Here is a 19,792-nt window from a genome sequence, read left to right on the forward strand (position 1 = left end):
GAATTCTGTAACAGGACATGTGCATTCAGTGGTCAGGAAGTCCTTTATCCTACTTCTAAATCTTCCTTTCTAATAAAATAATCTAGATTAAGGTGACTTTATAGCTCTTAGTAGTAGTAGTAGTAGTAGTAGTAGTAGTAGTAGTAGTAGTAGTAGCAGTAGAGAAGAAGGCAGCTTGTGCAACACTGCCTTATAAAGAAAGATATACAGTATCTCACAAAAGTGAGTACACCCCTCACATTTTTGTAAATATTTCATTATATCTTTTAATGGGACAACACTGAAGAAATGACACTTTGCTACAATGTAAAGTATTAAGTGTACAGCTTGTATAACAGTGTAAATGTGCTGTCCCCTCAAAATAACTAAACACACAGCCATTAATGTCTAAACCGCTGGCAACAAAAGTCAGTACACCCTTATGTTGAATTCCCGTAGAGGCAGGCAGATGTTTATTTTTGAAGGCCAGTTATTTCATGGATCCAGGATACTATGCATCCTGATAAAGTTCCCTTGGCCTTTGGAATTAAAATAGCCCCCCATCATCACATACCCTTCACCATACCTAGAGATTGGCATGGTTTTATGTCAGTTAGCCTAATAGCTGGTTTGATTTGCATTGAGAGATGATTTTATGGAAAGTACCCCATGCCAATGCTCCATTCTACATGTATAAAGAAGACAAAACCTCTTTCTCATACAACTTGCAATGATGAAATGTACACTGTAGACAAATGATCTCCCTAAAACAAGTACACACACACAAGGTTAGGTGCATCTCAATAAGTCATTATAATTTCATTCATGTGAACTCTGACAATGTTTGACTACTCCTATAGTCCATTCCTTCATCCGTTATATAAAGATCATTTGTTGTCCAATATCATTTGTTCAACTCCGGTCCCCCAAAAAGAATGATTTTCTTTTGCTCTCGCTTCTCTCTTTCCTAACAGGCTGCTTGTATCCCGGTTATTCTGAGTAATGGCTGGGAGCTTCCCTTCTCTGAAGTCATCGACTGGAGGAAAGCCGCCATCATTGGAGATGAGAGACTCCTGTTACAGGTAAAAAAAAAATTTTTTTTAAAAGATGGAAGGATAAAGGGTGGATGTCTTACAGGAAAGATGCACAAGAGGATATACAAAGGAGTGACATTTATTATTGCATTAGACAATTACAGCAGATAGGTGGATGGAGGCAGTGTTGGAATTATATTGTGGCTTTCAGGGGGTGGGAGGGTACTTTAGTGTACACATACATACATAAGCAGCATTGTGTTTATTCAGAATTTAATAATTTTTTAAACCTTCCTCACACTCTTAAGCATCACAAGATAAAATGTGCCCTTTCAGCAGGGGCTAATTCAGTTTCTGGGTAGTGAAATGCCACCATATTCCCCAAATATAATTGTCATCTCTGGCTTCAAATCCCATCTGGGCAATCACAAAGATCCAGCTGGGGCGGATTCAAACACAGAAGCACAGCACATACATCCAGACTCACTGTTAGAATCTATAGGAAGAGATGTGTGCTCCAAATCTATTAAAAAATGGACATTTACTCGATAAATAGAGATTCGGGACAATAGTTTCTGAGCAAGAAAACCAGACAGAATAATAGAGTTGAATATTATTAACAAGAGGAGTTGTTTTTGTGGGTTGAAAAATTAATTTCAGCTCAGTGTTTAATTAACTGTAAGCATCCATCAACACATAACTGATGTGTAGACACTCAGTTCAAGAAGGGAGGGAAATCTGATTGCCGTCATGTGGCTTTTAGTAAATTGTATTTTATTCTGACATGACAGCTGTGATATTCCCCTCACACCTCTGCCAGGAACTATTTTTATCTGAGATGGATTATTCTACAATTCTCTCCTTCTGTTCCTTTTAATTACAGCAGCGTGCAGAACCTGTGATATTTACATTCTCTAATTACTCGCTTTATTTCTATGCGTCACCTGCATGACCTGTACAGCCACCTGGACAGCACAGAGGTGTGAAAGTGTGTTTGTGTTGGAGACTGTTAGAGTCTCCCTTTAATTAATATGTCCCCTGTGAGCCCTCTCGATCAACAGAAGTACATTTTCAGGACAACTGCCTCACAAACAACAACAAACTTCAAACTAGCTCAAAGATTCACGCTAAAACTGGCAAGTTTTGAAGAAACTTTTGAGCGTGTAACAAGGCGGGCCTGCTTAATTCTTTTGGGGAATTATTGTAAAGATTTACAAAGAATTTGTTTACAGCATTTCCTCTCTAACTGGGACGTTTTAGGACCTATATGAGAGGATTGCTGTGGACAAAAGTACACACTGGGATACACTGGTAAGAGCAAATTACATTTAACCATGTATCCAGCTAATTTAAATAGCTCACGTTACTGTATTGAATGAACAGTATGTGGCGTTTTCTTTGGCGTGGTACAAATGTTCCTTTTGCCGAGCCATCGTCGCCGCGTCCGGAGATTAGCGCCGCCCAAGACGATTGTTATTGGTTTTTAAGAAATGCAATCTGGGGCGTAGCCAGACTTTACTCCACAGCCCTGTGGAGATAGGTCTAGCAATGTGAGACTAATCTGCCACTAACAATCACGTTCATTTCAATGGGTAAACTCGTCCGTGAACAGATGCGTTCTAATCGGCGATGGTGTTTAACAACTCCCACAATTCCACGCAACTTCACAACGTCATCGTCTTTACCATACATTATTTTGATTGAGAGACCCCTAGTGGCAGCAAATTACATATTGTACATTTAATGCAGGCATCTAACCCATATCACTGATGCCCGGGAGGTGGATTCGATGATTGATTCATTGTTTAAGTAAACTTAGTAAAGCAATGTAAAGATGCCAAAAAATCTCTGGCTCCAGCTTTTTAAATGTATTTTTCTTTTGGTTTTATATATTGGTAAACATTACATGTCTCTCTTTTAGACTGTTGGACGGACAAAGCAAGCAATTTTCCAACTTGGACTCTGGTAAATGGTGATTTTATAGACACAACGATAAATGGATTAATCCAAAAAAAGAATCAATAGATTAATGATGATCTAAATCAGTAAAGAGCATATAAAATATATAATATATGGATCATAAAATAAGTTATAATTTTTTCCCTAAAGCACATCAAAAAAATGTAACATTTGAGACTTGCCAAATTGTTAACATGTTTATACGTGATGTCTTATATTTAACACATAAACTAATCTGACTATATGTTGATTCATTAGATGTGAAAGGGTGTTTTATATGTAAACTTGTGTGGTTTGTAAGCTTTAATGATGATACTATTCGTGAAGAGCAGATTAATGGGTGTGGCTCTTTCTTTAAAAACAAAGCTTCCCAGACGTCGAAGAGACCTTGAAGCGGTTTATTTTGTTGCCTGCCTTACTGAGACAGCTGGCAAGATGGCCAGACTTCAATCCGTTTCTGCAAAGGAAGTGTCAGAATAGACTCCTTCAAGCTCAGGAATTGGGCTTTATTGCACAGTAGTCAATTAAAAACATCATTAAAAGCATTAAAATACCCAGAAACCATTTCATTATTTGGTGTAGGTGACAATATATGTACAGTATAATACAAATACAAGAACAAACATGTTTCTGGTTGGTTGGATATTTGCCCTCTTTCTTTTTTTCCTCAGTTGCAAACACATGCACGCACGCACGCACACACATACACACACACACACACACACACACACACACACACACACACACACACACACACACACACACACACACACACACAGACTTAATGTTCAACACAACAGCTCTAACACCTGCTGAGATAGTTGAATCTCATTACTTTCAATTACATCACTGAGAACTGCAATACGTGGCTGTTTAATATGTAGAGTTTCTATTCCCCCTGTGGAGAGGAGACATGCACAACACCGGCTCACACAGACACACACAATGCCCCTGCTGAGAAACATAAACACTATTAGAGTCAATCGAGGGGACGAGAATTGAGCTGATTTGATTGGTGTTGTTTATATTCTACCTCAGAGAGCTGAACAATTAAAGCTCGCTCTGCTGTGGACGGATCCCACTGACGTCAACAGCAGCACGACCTCCTTTTCTGGGTCTTCAGACTAGGACTCTTCATTTTAACGCTCTTTTAGCTTTCAGATTTTCCAAACTAAACTGGGAATTTATCGTTTATCTTGTACAAACAAGTAGTTAAAAAGGTGTGAAAATCAAACAGACAATTAAAATGACTACAAACTGTTTTGCCAGATCCCTCTGCATCAGCAACCCTGCTGCGTAAGTGAAGGTAAATGTCATAAATATGACGGTAATATAACTGGTTTACAGTGAGGTGCAAATTCAAAGTAAACAGTTCACGGCGAGGATCATGAATTAACAGGTTGGGTGGTACTGATATAAGCACCATCAGTCACTATTACACTGACCGTGTTGGCACGATAACTTTCAGAGAAGAGGATTTGTGTTTTTGGCCAGAACACCAGAAGGACACTGGGCTCAAACTCCACCACCACCTCTTGAGGGCTGATGAGGCTCTTCAGGAACATTGGCTGCAACGCTGCTCATTCCCTTTTCAGCTTCATTGTCAAGCTGAGCGGGGCAGCTAAGGTCATGTCTGACCTCATCAAGGAGGTAGTTTGTTTTTCTCCAGACTGAGCGTCAAAAGAGCTTCCTGCTCCGTCTCCGTTGGCACATCAAGAGGTTTAGCTCCCCGGTCAGGTTGGCAGGATCCTCGTCTTTCCTCCTTCTTAATTTCATCCCTCCACTGCCTCTCCCTGAGGGGTGGTGACTGCTGCAAGGCACAGACAGCTGCTCAGCCCTCCACGACGATGTGAGCTGGGACCTCGGCTTATTTTTGGTGCACCCGGTACAAGATCCCAACAGGTCTGCAGAGTTTATTGGTACATGTCGTCGAAAATAAAGGAAAATAAATGAACAATCATTAATACCTTCCTGGAGCAGTATGTGGTGTACGGAAAGTTGAAAGTACAGAGATACAAACTCAGTTAGGTTTGAATCTTACTTGTGTTTTGAAGGTTTTCTGTTCTTTACCAGTGTTATGATGTCATAGTTTTAATATCAACGGGAATGATTTGATACATGAGCTTCCATTGTAATGCTGAAATAATGAACTGATGGACAGAAATTGAATTGGTTAAAATACTAAGCTGGTTCCAGCTTCTAAAACCTGAGGATTTGAGTGTTGATCGACCAAATAATGCAAGTTTCAAAACGTCACCCTGGGCTCCAGAAAATTGGGGGAATTATTCAGTGTGTCCTAACGTTTTATAGACTGATGACTTAATTAAAAAACCTGTCCTACTCTAAAGGACAGATTTCCAAATCCCAGGGGGTACTTCTTTACATTCCAGGGGGTTTGTGGAAAGAGTTGAGAGATGCTTAGCTATCTTGAAACAATAGCAGTAATAATATTATATACATAGCACATATTTGAGTTTAGGAGTGAGGATGATTTTTACGATGCACAGGACTCACCATCCTGAGCCAGCTATAACACTTCAACGCCACTTGCAAGAAGCGAAGTAAAATAGATAGCTGAAGTAATAGATAAATTATTGAAATGTCCAGCTTCTGTCCCTCCATTTGGTGTCCGTATGAATGCAAACTTTACCAAACCCACTGACAAAAGAAAACAAGTCTTAGCATCAACAATTCCAGGATTGTGCGCCCAGATAGCTCAGTTGGTAGAGCGGGCGCACATATATAGAGGTTTAGTCCTTGACGCAGTGGTGCGGGTTTTGACTCCAACCTCAGCCCTTTGCTGCATGTCATTCCCCCCTCTTTCTCTCTCTCCCCTTTCATGTCTTCATCTGTCCTGTCAAATAAATGCCTAAAAAGTCCAGGATCATTTGTGTAAAAACATATTGTACACATATCCACTTTTATATAATTGAAAGTGGTAAATAACTGGATTTTAAAACCCATCTGGAACAGGAAGGTGTCGGTGAAGGAGTTCTTGATAGAGATGAGAGTGATAGAGCTGTGTACGTCATACACAAAAAAAGGATTGTTCTGCTCTGAAGCATTCATTTATTTAACCTGTTGTTAAAGGCCCTTTCTAGTCGACACTTAAAAGTATCTACCATTGGTGTGAAGAGAGTATTACAGATGGACAGCAGGTGGTTTAGTTACCAAACTGCCCTGGGGATAATGTAGTTGACAGAGCAAGATGTGGGGGTAAAAGAGTCTTCAGGGAAGAAAAGAATTTCCTCTAATCTCTTCTGCACGTCCACAAAATTACTTATGCTTCCTCCACCTGTCTGCTGGCTTTAAACGTTTTTTTTTTTTCCTCCACACACCGGTTCTCATCCTCTCACTCAACATTAAATCATAAAATCTAACTCAATCTATCTCACTGTCATTTTTGTCCTCTGGCTTTTCTTCCTATCCTCTTCCTCCAGGTTCCCTCCATTACCCGGTCTGTGGGCCGTGACAGGATCTTGGCTCTCCGCCAGCAGACTCAGTTCCTCTGGGATGCCTACTTTTCTTCTGTAACCAAAATCGTCTTAACTACTCTGGAGGTAAGCTTGGGGAGGGGAGGAGTGGGGGGGAGTTTTGGATTGAGTTTTGTCAGGAGAGCTTGATTCAATCAACCAAACGGCTATGTCTTGTTTTATACTGTATATCGCTGCTGGCAATTCCTCACCTCCCAGAGAGACACATTTTAAAAGAAATCTTTCTCCAGTTGTCAGTTATATTTTTCTAAAGGTTAGCTGAATGTGATCCCTTTTTCAGCTCCATATTCATACATTTCCACCCAGAAGCTGCTCAGAACAAGCAGCCTACTTACACAGAGGATAGCACCACTAAAGTAATTGGGGGTTCTTCGTCTTGCTCAAGGGCACCTGGAAAGTAGCTTTTGATGGTGTTTTGGGGGATCAGGGTTACTTTTTTTTTTTTACAATATATTTTATTAATTTTAAACAAACAACAAACCAACAAGCCCAGCTATTACCAACATACAAAACAGAGGGAAATCATTCACACACACAAATTGCACACCGCATGTCACATCACATAACCTACATTATTGTTTACAACAAAACACAAACAAAACACAAACAAAAAAAGGGGGGGGGGGGGAATTTCAAAAGAGTTTATGACTTATTGGTGAAGACAAAATGTGGTCTCCCATCCTGCAGCAAACCAGCAAGATCACCAGGAAGGTAATCAAGAAAAGGTTGCCAGATATTATAAAACAAGTTGGTATTGCCCCTTAGTGTGGCACTGAGGCGTTCCAGAGGAAAAACCTTAAGTATTTCTCTGTACCACTGTGTGACCGAGGGAGGTTTTTCCTCAATCCACTGGAACAGAACACAACGCCTTGCTAAAAGTAAGAGTTTACCCAGTAACAATAGTTGCCCTGCAGATAGAGAGAGCTGCTCTAGATGTAGATTCAGAAGGAACAAGACTGGTTCTGATTTAACTGTTTTGTGAAAAATTGAACTTAGCTCCTGAGAAATATTCCTCCAATACCTGAGTATTAAGGGACATTGCCAAATACAATGATAGTAGGTCCCTACTTCTTTCTTACACTTCCTACAGAGGGGAGAGACTTGGGGGTTAATCTTGTTTAGAAAATGAAGAGTGCGCTGCAATCTATGCAATATCCTGTACTGACTCTCTCTAAGTCTATTACACGTAAACAGTTTCTTAACAGATTCAAATGCATCTGACCAGATATCAGTATCAAGATCAACCTCCAAATCCTTTTCCCATGACTCCCTGTTTTTGTTAACATAGGCACAATTAAGAGAGTACAGTTTTTCCGGGTTACTTTTTTGTTATTTTTCAACCAACTTCCAGTCAGCACATACAAATCATCTTAAATACAACTTCTGAGAACAACATGTCAACCCTTGAACGGTCAGATCTGAGGTTACTGTGACTTAATTTGACTCCAGCAAATGGAAATGTGATTCACGCCGGCTTTTAAATTTCAGACTTTTTAGTATTTTCTTGGATTTACTTTGACTTAAATTTTTACACAGACAAAATCCTAAATGGTGACATTTCTTTGCCCAATTGGGGGCGGCGAAGTAAGAAGTTGACACAACATTGAAATGCAACAGTAGCATTTATTCAGAGTCCCATATTCACTCCCCTTATAACTCTGTTTTGGTCTCCACCAGCTGCTGTTTAATGCTCTATGTTCACCAGCTAGTCCCTAATAATAATAATAATAATACGTTTATTTGATATAGCACATTTCACAGACAGAATCACAAAGTGCTTCACATGATAAAAATTTGTACAAAACATAGTAAATTATACAACAATAAAGATAAAAGACTAAAAAACACAAAAAAAGACAACATTTTACATAAATGAATCAAAAGCAAATTTAAACAAGTGCTTCTTCAGTTGCTTTTTAAAAGCTTCAACAGAGACTGCAGAACGTAAGGCAATAGGAAGCGCATTCCACAGGTTTGGAGCCACCGCTTCAAAGGAACGGTCACCTCTAGTCTTTAAACGGGTGCGTGGGACAACCAGTAATCCCTGGTTAGAAGACCTGAGGGGCCTATTTGTAGTGTATGAATGGAGCAGGTCCGAGATATACGCTGGAGCCTGACCGTGCAAAGCTTATAAGTCAGAACCAAAACTTTAAATTTGATCTTGTCGTTAATCGGAAGCCAATGTAATGTGTATAAAACTGGAGTGATGTGCGACATCTTGCTAGACCTGGTTAGCAGCCTTGCAGCAGAATTCTGGACTTGTTGTAAACGGTCAGACAGGACTGAGACAGGTGAAAATAGAGTTGCAGTAATCAAGCCGAGATTAAATAAAAGCATGAATAATCATCTCAAGCTCAGAATGTGAAACAGTTCCTCTAATTTTGGCAATGTTTCTTAATTGAAAGAAACACGTGCGGTTCAGAGATTTAATATGTTGATCCAAGTACATGTTATTATCAAATATTACACCAAGATTTTTTAGTTTGGACTGAACAACTGAGGACAAGGAGCCCAGCAGCTGACTAATCTTCGAAACTATAGGGTCCGGAGCAACAATAAGGACTTCGGTCTTATTTTCATTTAGCTGTAGAAAGTTGTTTGCGAGCCAATCCTTAATCAAATTGAAACATCTAAGCAATTTCAACACTTTGTCAGTGTCTTCTGGCTCAAAAGAGACATACAGCTGGATGTCATCTGCATATAAGTGATAAGAAATATCTCCAACTTGGCTAATTATATGTCCCAGGGGGAGCATGTACAATGCAAACAAAAGCGGACCTAACGCGGTTTCTGAGGAATAGGGGCCAAGATACACCGAGAAACTTCTGTCTGATAGATAGGATGTGAACCAATCCAGGGCGCTTCCTGAGATACCAACCCAATGCTTAAGTCTTTCAAGCATGATGTTATGATCTACAGTATCGAAAGCGGCACTAAGATCCAGCAGCACCAAAAAAGCAATGAGCTGTTTAGCAACAACATTTTCTATAATTTTGGAGATAAAAGGCATTTTCGAAATGGGCCTATAATTTTCCGGCAGTGATGTATCCAGGTTGGTTTTCTTTAAAAGTGGCTGCACACTTGCATGTTTAAAATATAAAGGGACACAACCAGATTGCAGAGAGCTGTTGAGTATAGCGAGAACCCAAGTACTCACAGACCCAAGAACATTTTTAAATAATGACGTTGGTTTAATATCTCCTGGGCTCGAGGAAGATTTCATACTGCTAACCAGATCAGTGAGTTCTTGTAGCGAGATTGGAGCAAAATGGTTCATGATTGGTGGCCTGATTGAGTGAGCCGAAAATGGAGTAGTCGAAGGGATAATTCCATTTCTGACATCACTGATCTTTACAAAGAACTTGAGAAAGTCACTGCAATCCTTGTTTGAAAAAAACATCCATTTATACATAAATATTGATTAATTCAGCTTTAAATGATTGAACAATTTGTCCATCTTATTAACATGCAGCATAATGGTGGCATAAGGGGTGGCAGTATGTTAGTCTGTAGGGAGTTGTGTTAGGAAGCGGAGGGTCGTGGGTTCAAGTCCCAGTATGGACCAAAGTACAGTGTGGATTGGCAGCTGGAGAGATGCCAGTTTACCTCCTGGGTACTGGCACTCTTGAGCAAGGCACCGTACCCCCCTCTACAGCGCTGCAGAGGAAGGTCTGGCTGGTCCACACAGCATTCCGGGATCTGCAAAATAGCCCCGGGAAGGGACTTGTTTTGGTGAAACGTGCTTGTTCAAAAGTTGTTTTAGTCATGCTACAGAAAACTCAGAACCCTGCAGAGATCTTAGAAGCAGTTAACCATAATCCTCATAAATCCACCAGAGTTTAAAATGCTAACACGTAGAAAGCAGAAGGTGACGGACACCCAGCCGAAAACAAAATCCGGCAGAATTTCTGGCGGCACCTCAACAATCCCTGAAATGAGATGTCATCGATATAGACTATGCACATAGCAATCTGAGAAACTTTGACAAAGAAAAGTTTCCTTTTAACAAGACATGTAGGGTGGAAACAAGCATTTTGATGCGTGAAGTCTAAACACAATGTTAGCATGAAGGGCAGAGTGAATTGCCAAATGTGAAGGAGGTCTGTACTCTCTGGCAGCCCTCAGGTTAAAGAGTCTGCAGTGTGTGTGTGGGCTGCCTCATTAAATGACCACACTAGCTCCAGTGTAAAAGATGAACTTGTCTCATTGGAGTATAGGAAACCTTCCTCCTCTCATTTTCTTCTCTGTAGTTGTTAGTTCTCTTACATACAGTCTTGATTCAGTCCTCGAGGACTGTTCTCTCTCTGTAGCATCTCTGAATTCAAACACAGAATATAATAATCCTCTTAATTACCACCATTATCATCACAAAAACATCAGTACAATCACTATGATGTCTCTTGTAGCACACATTATTGTTTGCAATTATCATTACAGTCTGTCATCATTTGCATCATTGCATTAACATTGAAGACACCATTGCCACTCAACCCCAGGCTCGTTCAGATGGGATTAGAGTCCAAAACAAAATCTAGAGATATAATTATTAACACTGGACATCAGTCATTTGCATACACATTAGAATTAAATTAAAATCACTGCATTTTGTCTGCATTTTAATGTTTGAAAAGTGTGAAAGTGCATGTTTTAAGGTTGTTTTTAACCACGTACATTTGAGATTTATTGTCATACAGTGCATAGTTTGTGCATCAATAATTACACTTTGGAATGGAAAAGAGAGTTCCTTAATTAATCATAATTGAAAAGGCAGTCCTTTTTACAAGCATTACTAATGGGAAAAAAAAACTTTAACAGCATCAGAGCTGACTAGAAATTTAGATTAAGTCGTTATCTGGTATTAGTCTTGAATTATTTAAAAAGAAATTGTGGTGGTGCATCCCTTTTTTACTTTCGGATTAGGTATTGTGCCTTTGAATGTCATATAATAAACTCAACAATCAAGATTCATGATTAATGAATGTAGCCTGTGTACTGTAATACATTGGACAATTTCAGTGGATTAAAGTGACAGGAATAACATGAGCCCACTTAAAGTATGTTAAAGTGTTTACATAAAGCCGACTATCTATTTGTAGAGATTGGTTGATCAACAGACAAGTCTCCCAAATCTTGATCTTATCATGTTTCTTCACCTTTCAGCCTAATAATAAAAATAATTTTCAAATTGAACATATTTTCTCTAAAAATCAAAGCACAAACAACACATGAGTGACACCCCCAACTGCCCAGAGCTAGTAGGGTATGAAATTAGACAGAAACCCACTGACAGCCATATACTGTTACAGCCATACACTCTGCTGGCCAGATGTGCTAAAAAGTCAGAGCCAGCATGCCACCAGGCTAAATGGGTGTAATGAGGCGTGTTGATAACTGTTGTGGCCCACATACTGACAGTTGGTGTTACGAAGTGTGTGTGTGTGTGTGTGTGTGTGTGTGTGTGTGTGTGTGTGTGTGTGTGTGTGTGTGTGTGTGTGTGTGTGTGTGTGTGTGTGTGAGCTGGCTGTAAGTGCCATTTTTCCACAGTTCATCAGACAGCTCTGAAATTGGAGGGGAAACCAGAATGCCTCAAAAAATGTGTTCTCCCACACTTTATTCTCAGTATTTTATAGCTATTAAAATAGATTTGAAAATGTTAAATATTTTTGTTTAAGTTAAAGTAGTTTTGTTTTTAATAATCTTACAGTGGATATCAATTATTATTTATAAAAAATCAAAAGTAAACCAGCATTTTTGTTACTTTTAAATGCTTTTCACCGTCACAATAAATGTCATTGTTTGTGGTCACTTCAATCAATCAATCCATTATTTGCAGTATTTTGAAATTAAAGATTAAAAATACAGATAGTTATGTGCCTTATTTAAAAGCTTAACATAATCATACAGTAACATCATCAGATTAGTGTTTGTCTTTTGGTGGTTTCCATATATTTATATATATAGCACTAGGCTTCACTCACTCAAAACCATCACACCTTAAAGTCTGCTGGGGTTCGTCAGACGGGGACCTGGATTAATCGGCTGAATCGGTGACAAGCGGAGGGAAAACCGAACTACTGGTGCTGAGCTTTCCTCATACGAAAGACATTTTTTCGCTCAAATCCCACAAAAGCTTGTCACCCAGCATCTGCTGAGCCAGCCGACTACATGATCATCCCTTGGCCAGCGTCGGTCAACACCTTTCATCCGTTAATAATGGAACACAAATACATGTGTGTGTCACTCTAACTTTGTATTTGTGTTGTGGCCACTTTTTCATTCCTGCCATGTCATGGGAAATATTTGTGTGTACATTTACTCAAGTACTGTGCTTAAGTACACCTTTGAAGTACTTGCACTTTAGTTGAGTATTTTCTTGTCATGCTACTTTATACTTCTACTCTACTAGATACTCATTGAAAAGATGAATTATTTATTAATTCCTGGGGGAGACTTCTCATGTAACATCAGCATCGAACCACACTGAACAATGAAAAGTGCATACAAATATACAAATATATATATAAAAAAATGAGTACTAAAAGTTAAAAAAAGTGCATTTGCAAAAAGTGCAAAAAAAGTTAAAAAAAAGCCCTTTAAACATGTTACTTTAAAAATGTGTGCTAATATATTTGATGAAAATTGCTACAACAAGGCAAATTCAAACATCCCTTATAATTATTTGTGCAAAATGGATGTATATTGTGAGTTGTAAATTGAAAAGATGTACATTTCAGAGGGAAATATTCTACTAAACTACTTTTATTTGCAGCTATAGTTACTTTAAAAATGACATGCAAAACATATGAACAGCTTATAAACTAATATATAATATATATATATATAAAATTCTTTTAAGGGTGTATGTGTATGTTGTCGCTGTCCTGTGTAAAACCACTGTCTCCAAAACTAAATGTTAATAGACCCAAAACAACAGCCTTTAGTTCCAGATATTATCACATGTCTGGAGTTTGTGACAGGTTGTTAGCGCCATTTACAATTTACCATTTTACAATGTAAATATTGAAGAATACTGAATAATTAGCTGAAGAAGTGAATTTTCTAGAACCATAAAGGAAAATCCCTCAGTCTAAAAATATAAAAGTATCTAAAACTGTTAAATTTGAAGATGCATGGTTTTCTTTGGACATGGATGTCGTATGATATTGTGCATTATCTGTCTGTATGGATACTCTAAATTATAGAAGCCGTGTGAATGAAATAAAGAAACAAATAGGAAGAAAAGGAAATGAATGAACTAATCACATCTTTCTCTTCCTCTCGTCACAACTTGATATCTTCACTTCTCTTCACTCCTCATGATTTATCTCCCCTTTCCCACTTCACTCACTTCTTCTGTTTCTTATCTTCACCTTTGTGTTTTCATTTTTATTTATTTTTATTTCATATTCATTTTTACCTCGAATCCTTCTTTTGTTCCTTATCGTTCTCCTCACATGCTTTCTTCTCCATCTGTACTTCCTCTGTCTCTTCTGTCCAGATCATCCATGACCGTGTGGATTCCCATGTGTCCAGAAACCGGTTGTTGTGGAATTCTCTACCTGGTGGTCTCTATGCACTCCCCCAGTACTCAACTGACCCTGCCCAGTTTCCTTTTTATTATGCCATACTGGGTAAGTGTTGATCTCATCCAATTAAAAGAATGATTTGGCTGAATGCTGTTGTCATTGATACGTTAACTTACAGCTTTTGTCCGAACCCAACCTCATGGAGCCCAGTAAGGTACTTTAACCCTTGGTTTTCGATTGCCACAATCTGTTTTAAAATCCACCGAGTCATAACTCAGTTAAATCTTAACACACAGCCATGAAACGCATATTTTTAGATTAAATGTGACTTACAATTCCAGCGTCTAGTATTGTCTGTGATTCCATCGTAAATAAATGTCCATCAAATCTGTTAAGAAATCATAATAAAAATATACTTTTTATAACTCCAGAACTTGCCTTAGAGTCATTACATTTTTAAGTTTTCTTCTGCATCAATCTAATCCAGTGTTAGGTGTTTGTACATCCATGGGTACACTGCAAACAGGAGCTGCTAGCTGCTAATTTGACATTGATTAGTGAATTTTCCAAACTGGAAACAAATGTAATACTTCCTTTTACATCCAGAAAGCCCCCCAGTTGTCTCAATTTTGTTTGAAAGGGACTGCATAGTGTCAGATTTGGAAAACCTCTGCCAAACCAAATGTGAAAAATTATGTTTCCACACTGCTCTTGCCAGATATGACCTGTGAATCTTAGATTTTCTGTTAATGTAGCTGGAATTCTTCCAGTTTTTTTCTTTATTTTAATAAAAATTATTAAGTAAGACGTTGCTTCTGCCACCAAGAGCTCTCACTGGATGTTGGCCACACCAACCAGATATGTCATATATACTGTCATATATAATTATGTTGTAAGACTGCTGTTGAAGCAGAATTCAGAAACTTAAAGCTGCAGGCAAAGAGGGAAGATAAAGTGGCCTGTGTGTGTGTGTGTGTGTGTGTGTGTGTGTGTGTGTGTGTGTGTGTGTGTGTGTGTGTGTGTGTGTGTGTATACATACGTGGGTGTGTATAGATATGCAGACTGGTGAGACTGAGGCTCTAACTCAGATCGATGTTTGTCTTTCTCTGAGGAATTGTGGACACAAGGGTTAGAAGGGAGAAAGAAGGGCGGGATCGAGGGATAGAAGGAAAGATGGGGCAGCTTGGTTTATGCCACTGCAGTAAATCACTATTTTAGCTGCTGCCATTTCCAGTGCTGCTGCTTGGGGAATAACTTGTCGTCAATGCCGTGTGTACAATGGTCTCACTCTGCAACCTTTCCATAACTTGTTATTGCAAAGCAGTTGCAACTTCCGCCTGGTAGTTTGAAAAAGTTTTACTTACTGCAGACGTAGTGGCCTCAGGAGCTGAAAATAATATCCTGGTTTGATGGCTCAAGTTACATCTACACTTTAGTTTGTGAAAATGTGTGCTGTGGATCTACTTTAGGTTATAAAATAATACAAAATAAAAAAACAATTGCTATGACAGAATGCTATAGCTGTACAGGACCTTTAAGGACCTTTACAGAGGAGAGTACAAAGAATGGAACTACACTGATCGATAAAGGAAGGAACAACAGTGTCCATTTAAGATATACTAATTTTCTCTTTTTAGATCACCTTTAACATAAATATGTACACATTCGTTGCCACTACCTGATTCTGTGAATGAAAAAGGTAAGAGTTGCAATGCAAATATTTCTTAGGGGCAAAGGTAAATTGCAATAGGTAGAGCCAAATAACCATTATTTTCCTGTTAAGTAATGATAGTAATCAAGTGAAAAATAAAACTCCCTTTAGGTGCATTTATGACATTTTATATCTGGATTGTACACGATTAGATGTACTATACTGTCCCAGGCAATACACTCTGTCTTCAGTTACAACATTGAACTCTGATCTGAATGGAAACACAGCTGCAGTTTGTCTCTCTCCATGGTCCTGAAACAATCAGACCAAGGCTACTTTCAGCACTGACAAAACGTAGCAACACATTTATTTGAACACCCTGTTGTGTGCACACCTTTTTATTACCAGGTGTTTAGAGACACGTCTCTGCTGATTGGGTATCACCTGCGACACAGCCAATAAACGATAGACACGCCCACCAAACGAGAGAAAACATATCTCAAAGCCCGTTGCACGCCACTGCACACAGTTTCACACCGTTCCGCGGAAACATGTCGTTCAACCAGGAAACCGTAGCAAAACTAGTGCACACAGTTTTGAGATTGAACGTGCCCCATCTTTCTCTTTTTACATCCATGAATTGTCTGTCTCTCTCCGTGGTCCTGAAACATTCAGACCATCTATCTCTTTTAACATCCATAAAGTGTCTGTCTCTCTCCGCGGTCCTGAAACATTCAGACCATCTATCTCTTTTAACGTCCATAAAGTGCCTGTCTCTCTCTATTGTCCTGAAACACATGCAACAGTCAAACCCTCTTTCTTTTTCTCCATCCTTCTCTGTTTACGTCAATTTCAATTCCGATAAACACACACAATGCAACGCATTTTGACAGCATATTGGTCATTTTATATTCAGTTTAAATCCCATTGGTTAGAATCTGACATAGCCAAAGCCAAACCTGAATTTTATTGTGCTTGCTGAGTAACGCAAACTGCTGTATTACTTGCTTTATTTTATGTGCTGTCTGTTACTAACCACATGCACACTGTTGACATCTTGCATTCCTATTATTATATTATTAATCAACGGGTTGGGCTGGAGTGTCCATAAGCAAAACATAGAACCTCAAATGTATCCTGATGTGTGTATATGCGTGGCTAAATGTAATCTCTCTTTTTCTTCTTCTGCTCCACCTCCAACTATGTTGGTGCCAAAAACATATTAAGGTCTCCTGTGCAGTGACAATGGCAGTAATGCCTAGTTTTGGGGGAATTCACAATAAGAACCCTTTTTCCAAACAGAATGATAGAAAGGAGTTTGGAGAAATGCTTTATGGCTTATTTGATTTGGAAAATTGGATTCCTTGCTTTTGCTATGACAGAGAAAACTCTTCAATACTCGGCCACTTTGTGCAACTTGTTTTAAGGGTCACCAGGCTAGTGTCTGGTACGATGTTGGCTGATATAAAAAAGGAATGGTCAAAATTAATTCAGAGGACACTATGTACAGACTTCTACTGCTAAATATGGGTAAAGCTCCAAAAATCCTACACTCCCCACGATGCCCTCACTAAAGAGTTATGTAGTAGCATCAGTTATGTATCCATTATTATGTATCATACCACATCTACCTTGTTTTAATTGGTGGAATAGTTTGTCTGGTGGCACTGCTGTTTCCAAGGAAATGCAGATGAAACAGAAGGACTGAGCCTGTTTCTGTGACCCCCACAAGGGCAGACCTCATGCTTCCATAAATACACTAAGTCCACCTGAGATGGCTGGTCAACGGGCCCGGTGTCAGAGAGATGGATAGAGCAACACTAAAGAGCACTCTGGCTCCACTTATCCATGAGGATGTGTGTATTCCCTTACTCCCTTACCCACCCAACACTTGGCATTCCATGTGCCTGAAATCCTCCCCTTCTTTAGTTGTTGTGAATAGTAAGTCTATGTATCTATCTTTATATATTCTGAGCTTCCCACATAGGGGCATCTAAGGTTTTTGTTCTTCAAAGCGACATTAATCAATGTTCTTAAATCAACAATGGTTCAAATGACTATCTGTAATGTGAAAGGGATTGTTTGTAGCGACATTCACCGGATACTGCAGCTCCCCTCAGCTCAACAGTCTCTCGTTTTGGTTTTACAACCGACAACTTTACTGTTTTGGTTCACTCTCAGCAGTTTTGAAGTAGCAGCTGTTTACAGCTAAAAAGACAAAGTTAGCAACTAGCTACAGTAACACAGTGGAGCATTAAACAGCTAAAGAGCCAGATATTTCCCTTTTGGAGACCAAAAACAAAGTCAAAAGGAACATTAATATTGGAATTAGATTTATCAGATGGTCACAAACATACCTCCAAATGAATGCTTACTGTATGTTGCTCTGTGGATGTGAAAATAGGTGTCTGTTAGCCATATTAACCTTTTATGGTGACAATACAGTATGTCAATGTTGTTTACAACTTGTTGGGCTGCCCCCAAGTTGTCAAAGCATGTATTAATAATAATTAAAGATGTAATGTACATCATGTAATAATTTTAAAATGATTTTTAAACAGCTGAAGATATTTACAATAACTATGAAGATTTAGAAAACATGTCTCCACCAGGTGTACAGTTTTCTCATGAGACCCATCGATTAATGTTGCAGTGTAATTGTACACATTCCTTTCCTCTTATATCTTGGAGGCTCTGTGTGCATTTTGTGTGATGCAAAAAGTAATCTCAAAATGTACATGAATGTAATAAGCTGATTATCATGAAAAAAACAAACAGATAAATAGTAGAATTAAAGCTTCAGGATATCTCTAATAACCTAAATTCACATGATTTGTTTAATAATCCGATTAATAATCCCCATCAGCACCTACTAAGCTTGCAACAAAGATAGCTGTGCTGCTTTTTACGTGATCTTTTCTTTCATCGTAATTCAAAGATTCACATTATTCACATTATTCATGCATGAACTTAGCGCTGTTTACAGAATCAAACCAAGTGTGTGTCACCTCGATCTGATTATCACTATTTGTGTGCATGTAAATACATCATGTGACATGGCTTTATATGCTTTTCTATTCAAAGATACAGCAGTACCTGAATGGATTCATTTAGTATAGAATAGAAAAAGTATTCAGACAAGGGCGAAACTTTGGGTTCAACATTTTCACACAATGTGTGCCTTTTCTGCATCAAGTTATGGTGAAAATGTCTTTATACACGTAAAGGAAAATATAATAGTTTTTTTTGTTTTGTTTTTCTGGGGGGGTTGCACTGGCCAGTTTTGATTATTAGGGGGGTTGTAACCCCTCCATCCCCCCTGTAAATTCCGCCTATGTATTCAGAAAATAAAATCCAATCGTAAAAGCCAATGATTTTATAATATTGATACATTTCTTTGGCACAGGCTGGCACAGGGGGAATCAATTTCCTCAACTCCATTTAGCCACTGTACCGTATGCTGGGGATCATTTATCAATGGTAGTAATTTAAAGTTTGGTTCCGCTTCATGATTTCTCTTTTTGTACTGTTTGGTTCATTTGTTTGCCACGATAAAATACGAGAAAGTAACTAACAAGCTGTTTTTATTGTGAAGTTGTATAAAATGCAGTTGCTCATTATAGGAACAAATCGGCATGATTCGGAATTCACTAAATGAGACACTCAAAGCAAACTCTTGGATTAGATGTGTTTACTCATGCTCAGTCATGGGAAGCGGGGGTATATATCCTGTCAGAAAGATTGATGACGGGGGCAGCATAGAGCACTCCGTGTCCAGTTAACCTTTTATGGAGCTTTACGGAGAGATGCACAAATCTGTGTTAAAAACCTAAATACACTTTACCCATGACAACTGTTTCTGTGTGTGTGTGTGTGTGTGTGTGTGTGTGTGTGTGTGTGTGTGTGTGTGTGTGTGTGTGGGTGTGGGTGTGGGTGTGTGTGTGTGGGTGTTTGTGTCCAGGGAAGAGCCCGTCGCAGCAGTTCACAGCTGTGATCCATATGGTTACTCCTCTGCAGTCCCAGATTTCCCCCGTGGTGAGGCTCATCATTGCTGTAGCCAAGTCCAAGTTCTGTGCACAGGTGGGAAGTATTTCTACATCCCACTGTGATTTGGCGCTGGTTCAACGAAGGGAAATAATGAAACGCTGT

The 19,792-nt window shown here is 38.9% G+C and overlaps 1 protein-coding gene across 1 annotated transcript in view; it reads left to right on the forward strand.

Annotated features, from left to right (window-relative positions):
- The window catches only part of LOC114572953 (exostosin-1), a 289,717-nt gene that overhangs the window by 246,698 nt on the left and 23,227 nt on the right, over positions 1 to 19,792 (forward strand). Inside the window, exons 5-8 of the mRNA XM_028604770.1 lie at positions 954 to 1,061; positions 6,413 to 6,532; positions 13,965 to 14,097; positions 19,605 to 19,723. Coding sequence (XP_028460571.1) covers positions 954 to 1,061; positions 6,413 to 6,532; positions 13,965 to 14,097; positions 19,605 to 19,723 — 480 coding nt within the window. The remainder of the gene's footprint in view (positions 1 to 953; positions 1,062 to 6,412; positions 6,533 to 13,964; positions 14,098 to 19,604; positions 19,724 to 19,792) is intronic.

This window comes from Perca flavescens, chromosome 18, assembly GCF_004354835.1.
Source record: "Perca flavescens isolate YP-PL-M2 chromosome 18, PFLA_1.0, whole genome shotgun sequence".
NCBI lineage: Eukaryota > Metazoa > Chordata > Actinopteri > Perciformes > Percidae > Perca > Perca flavescens.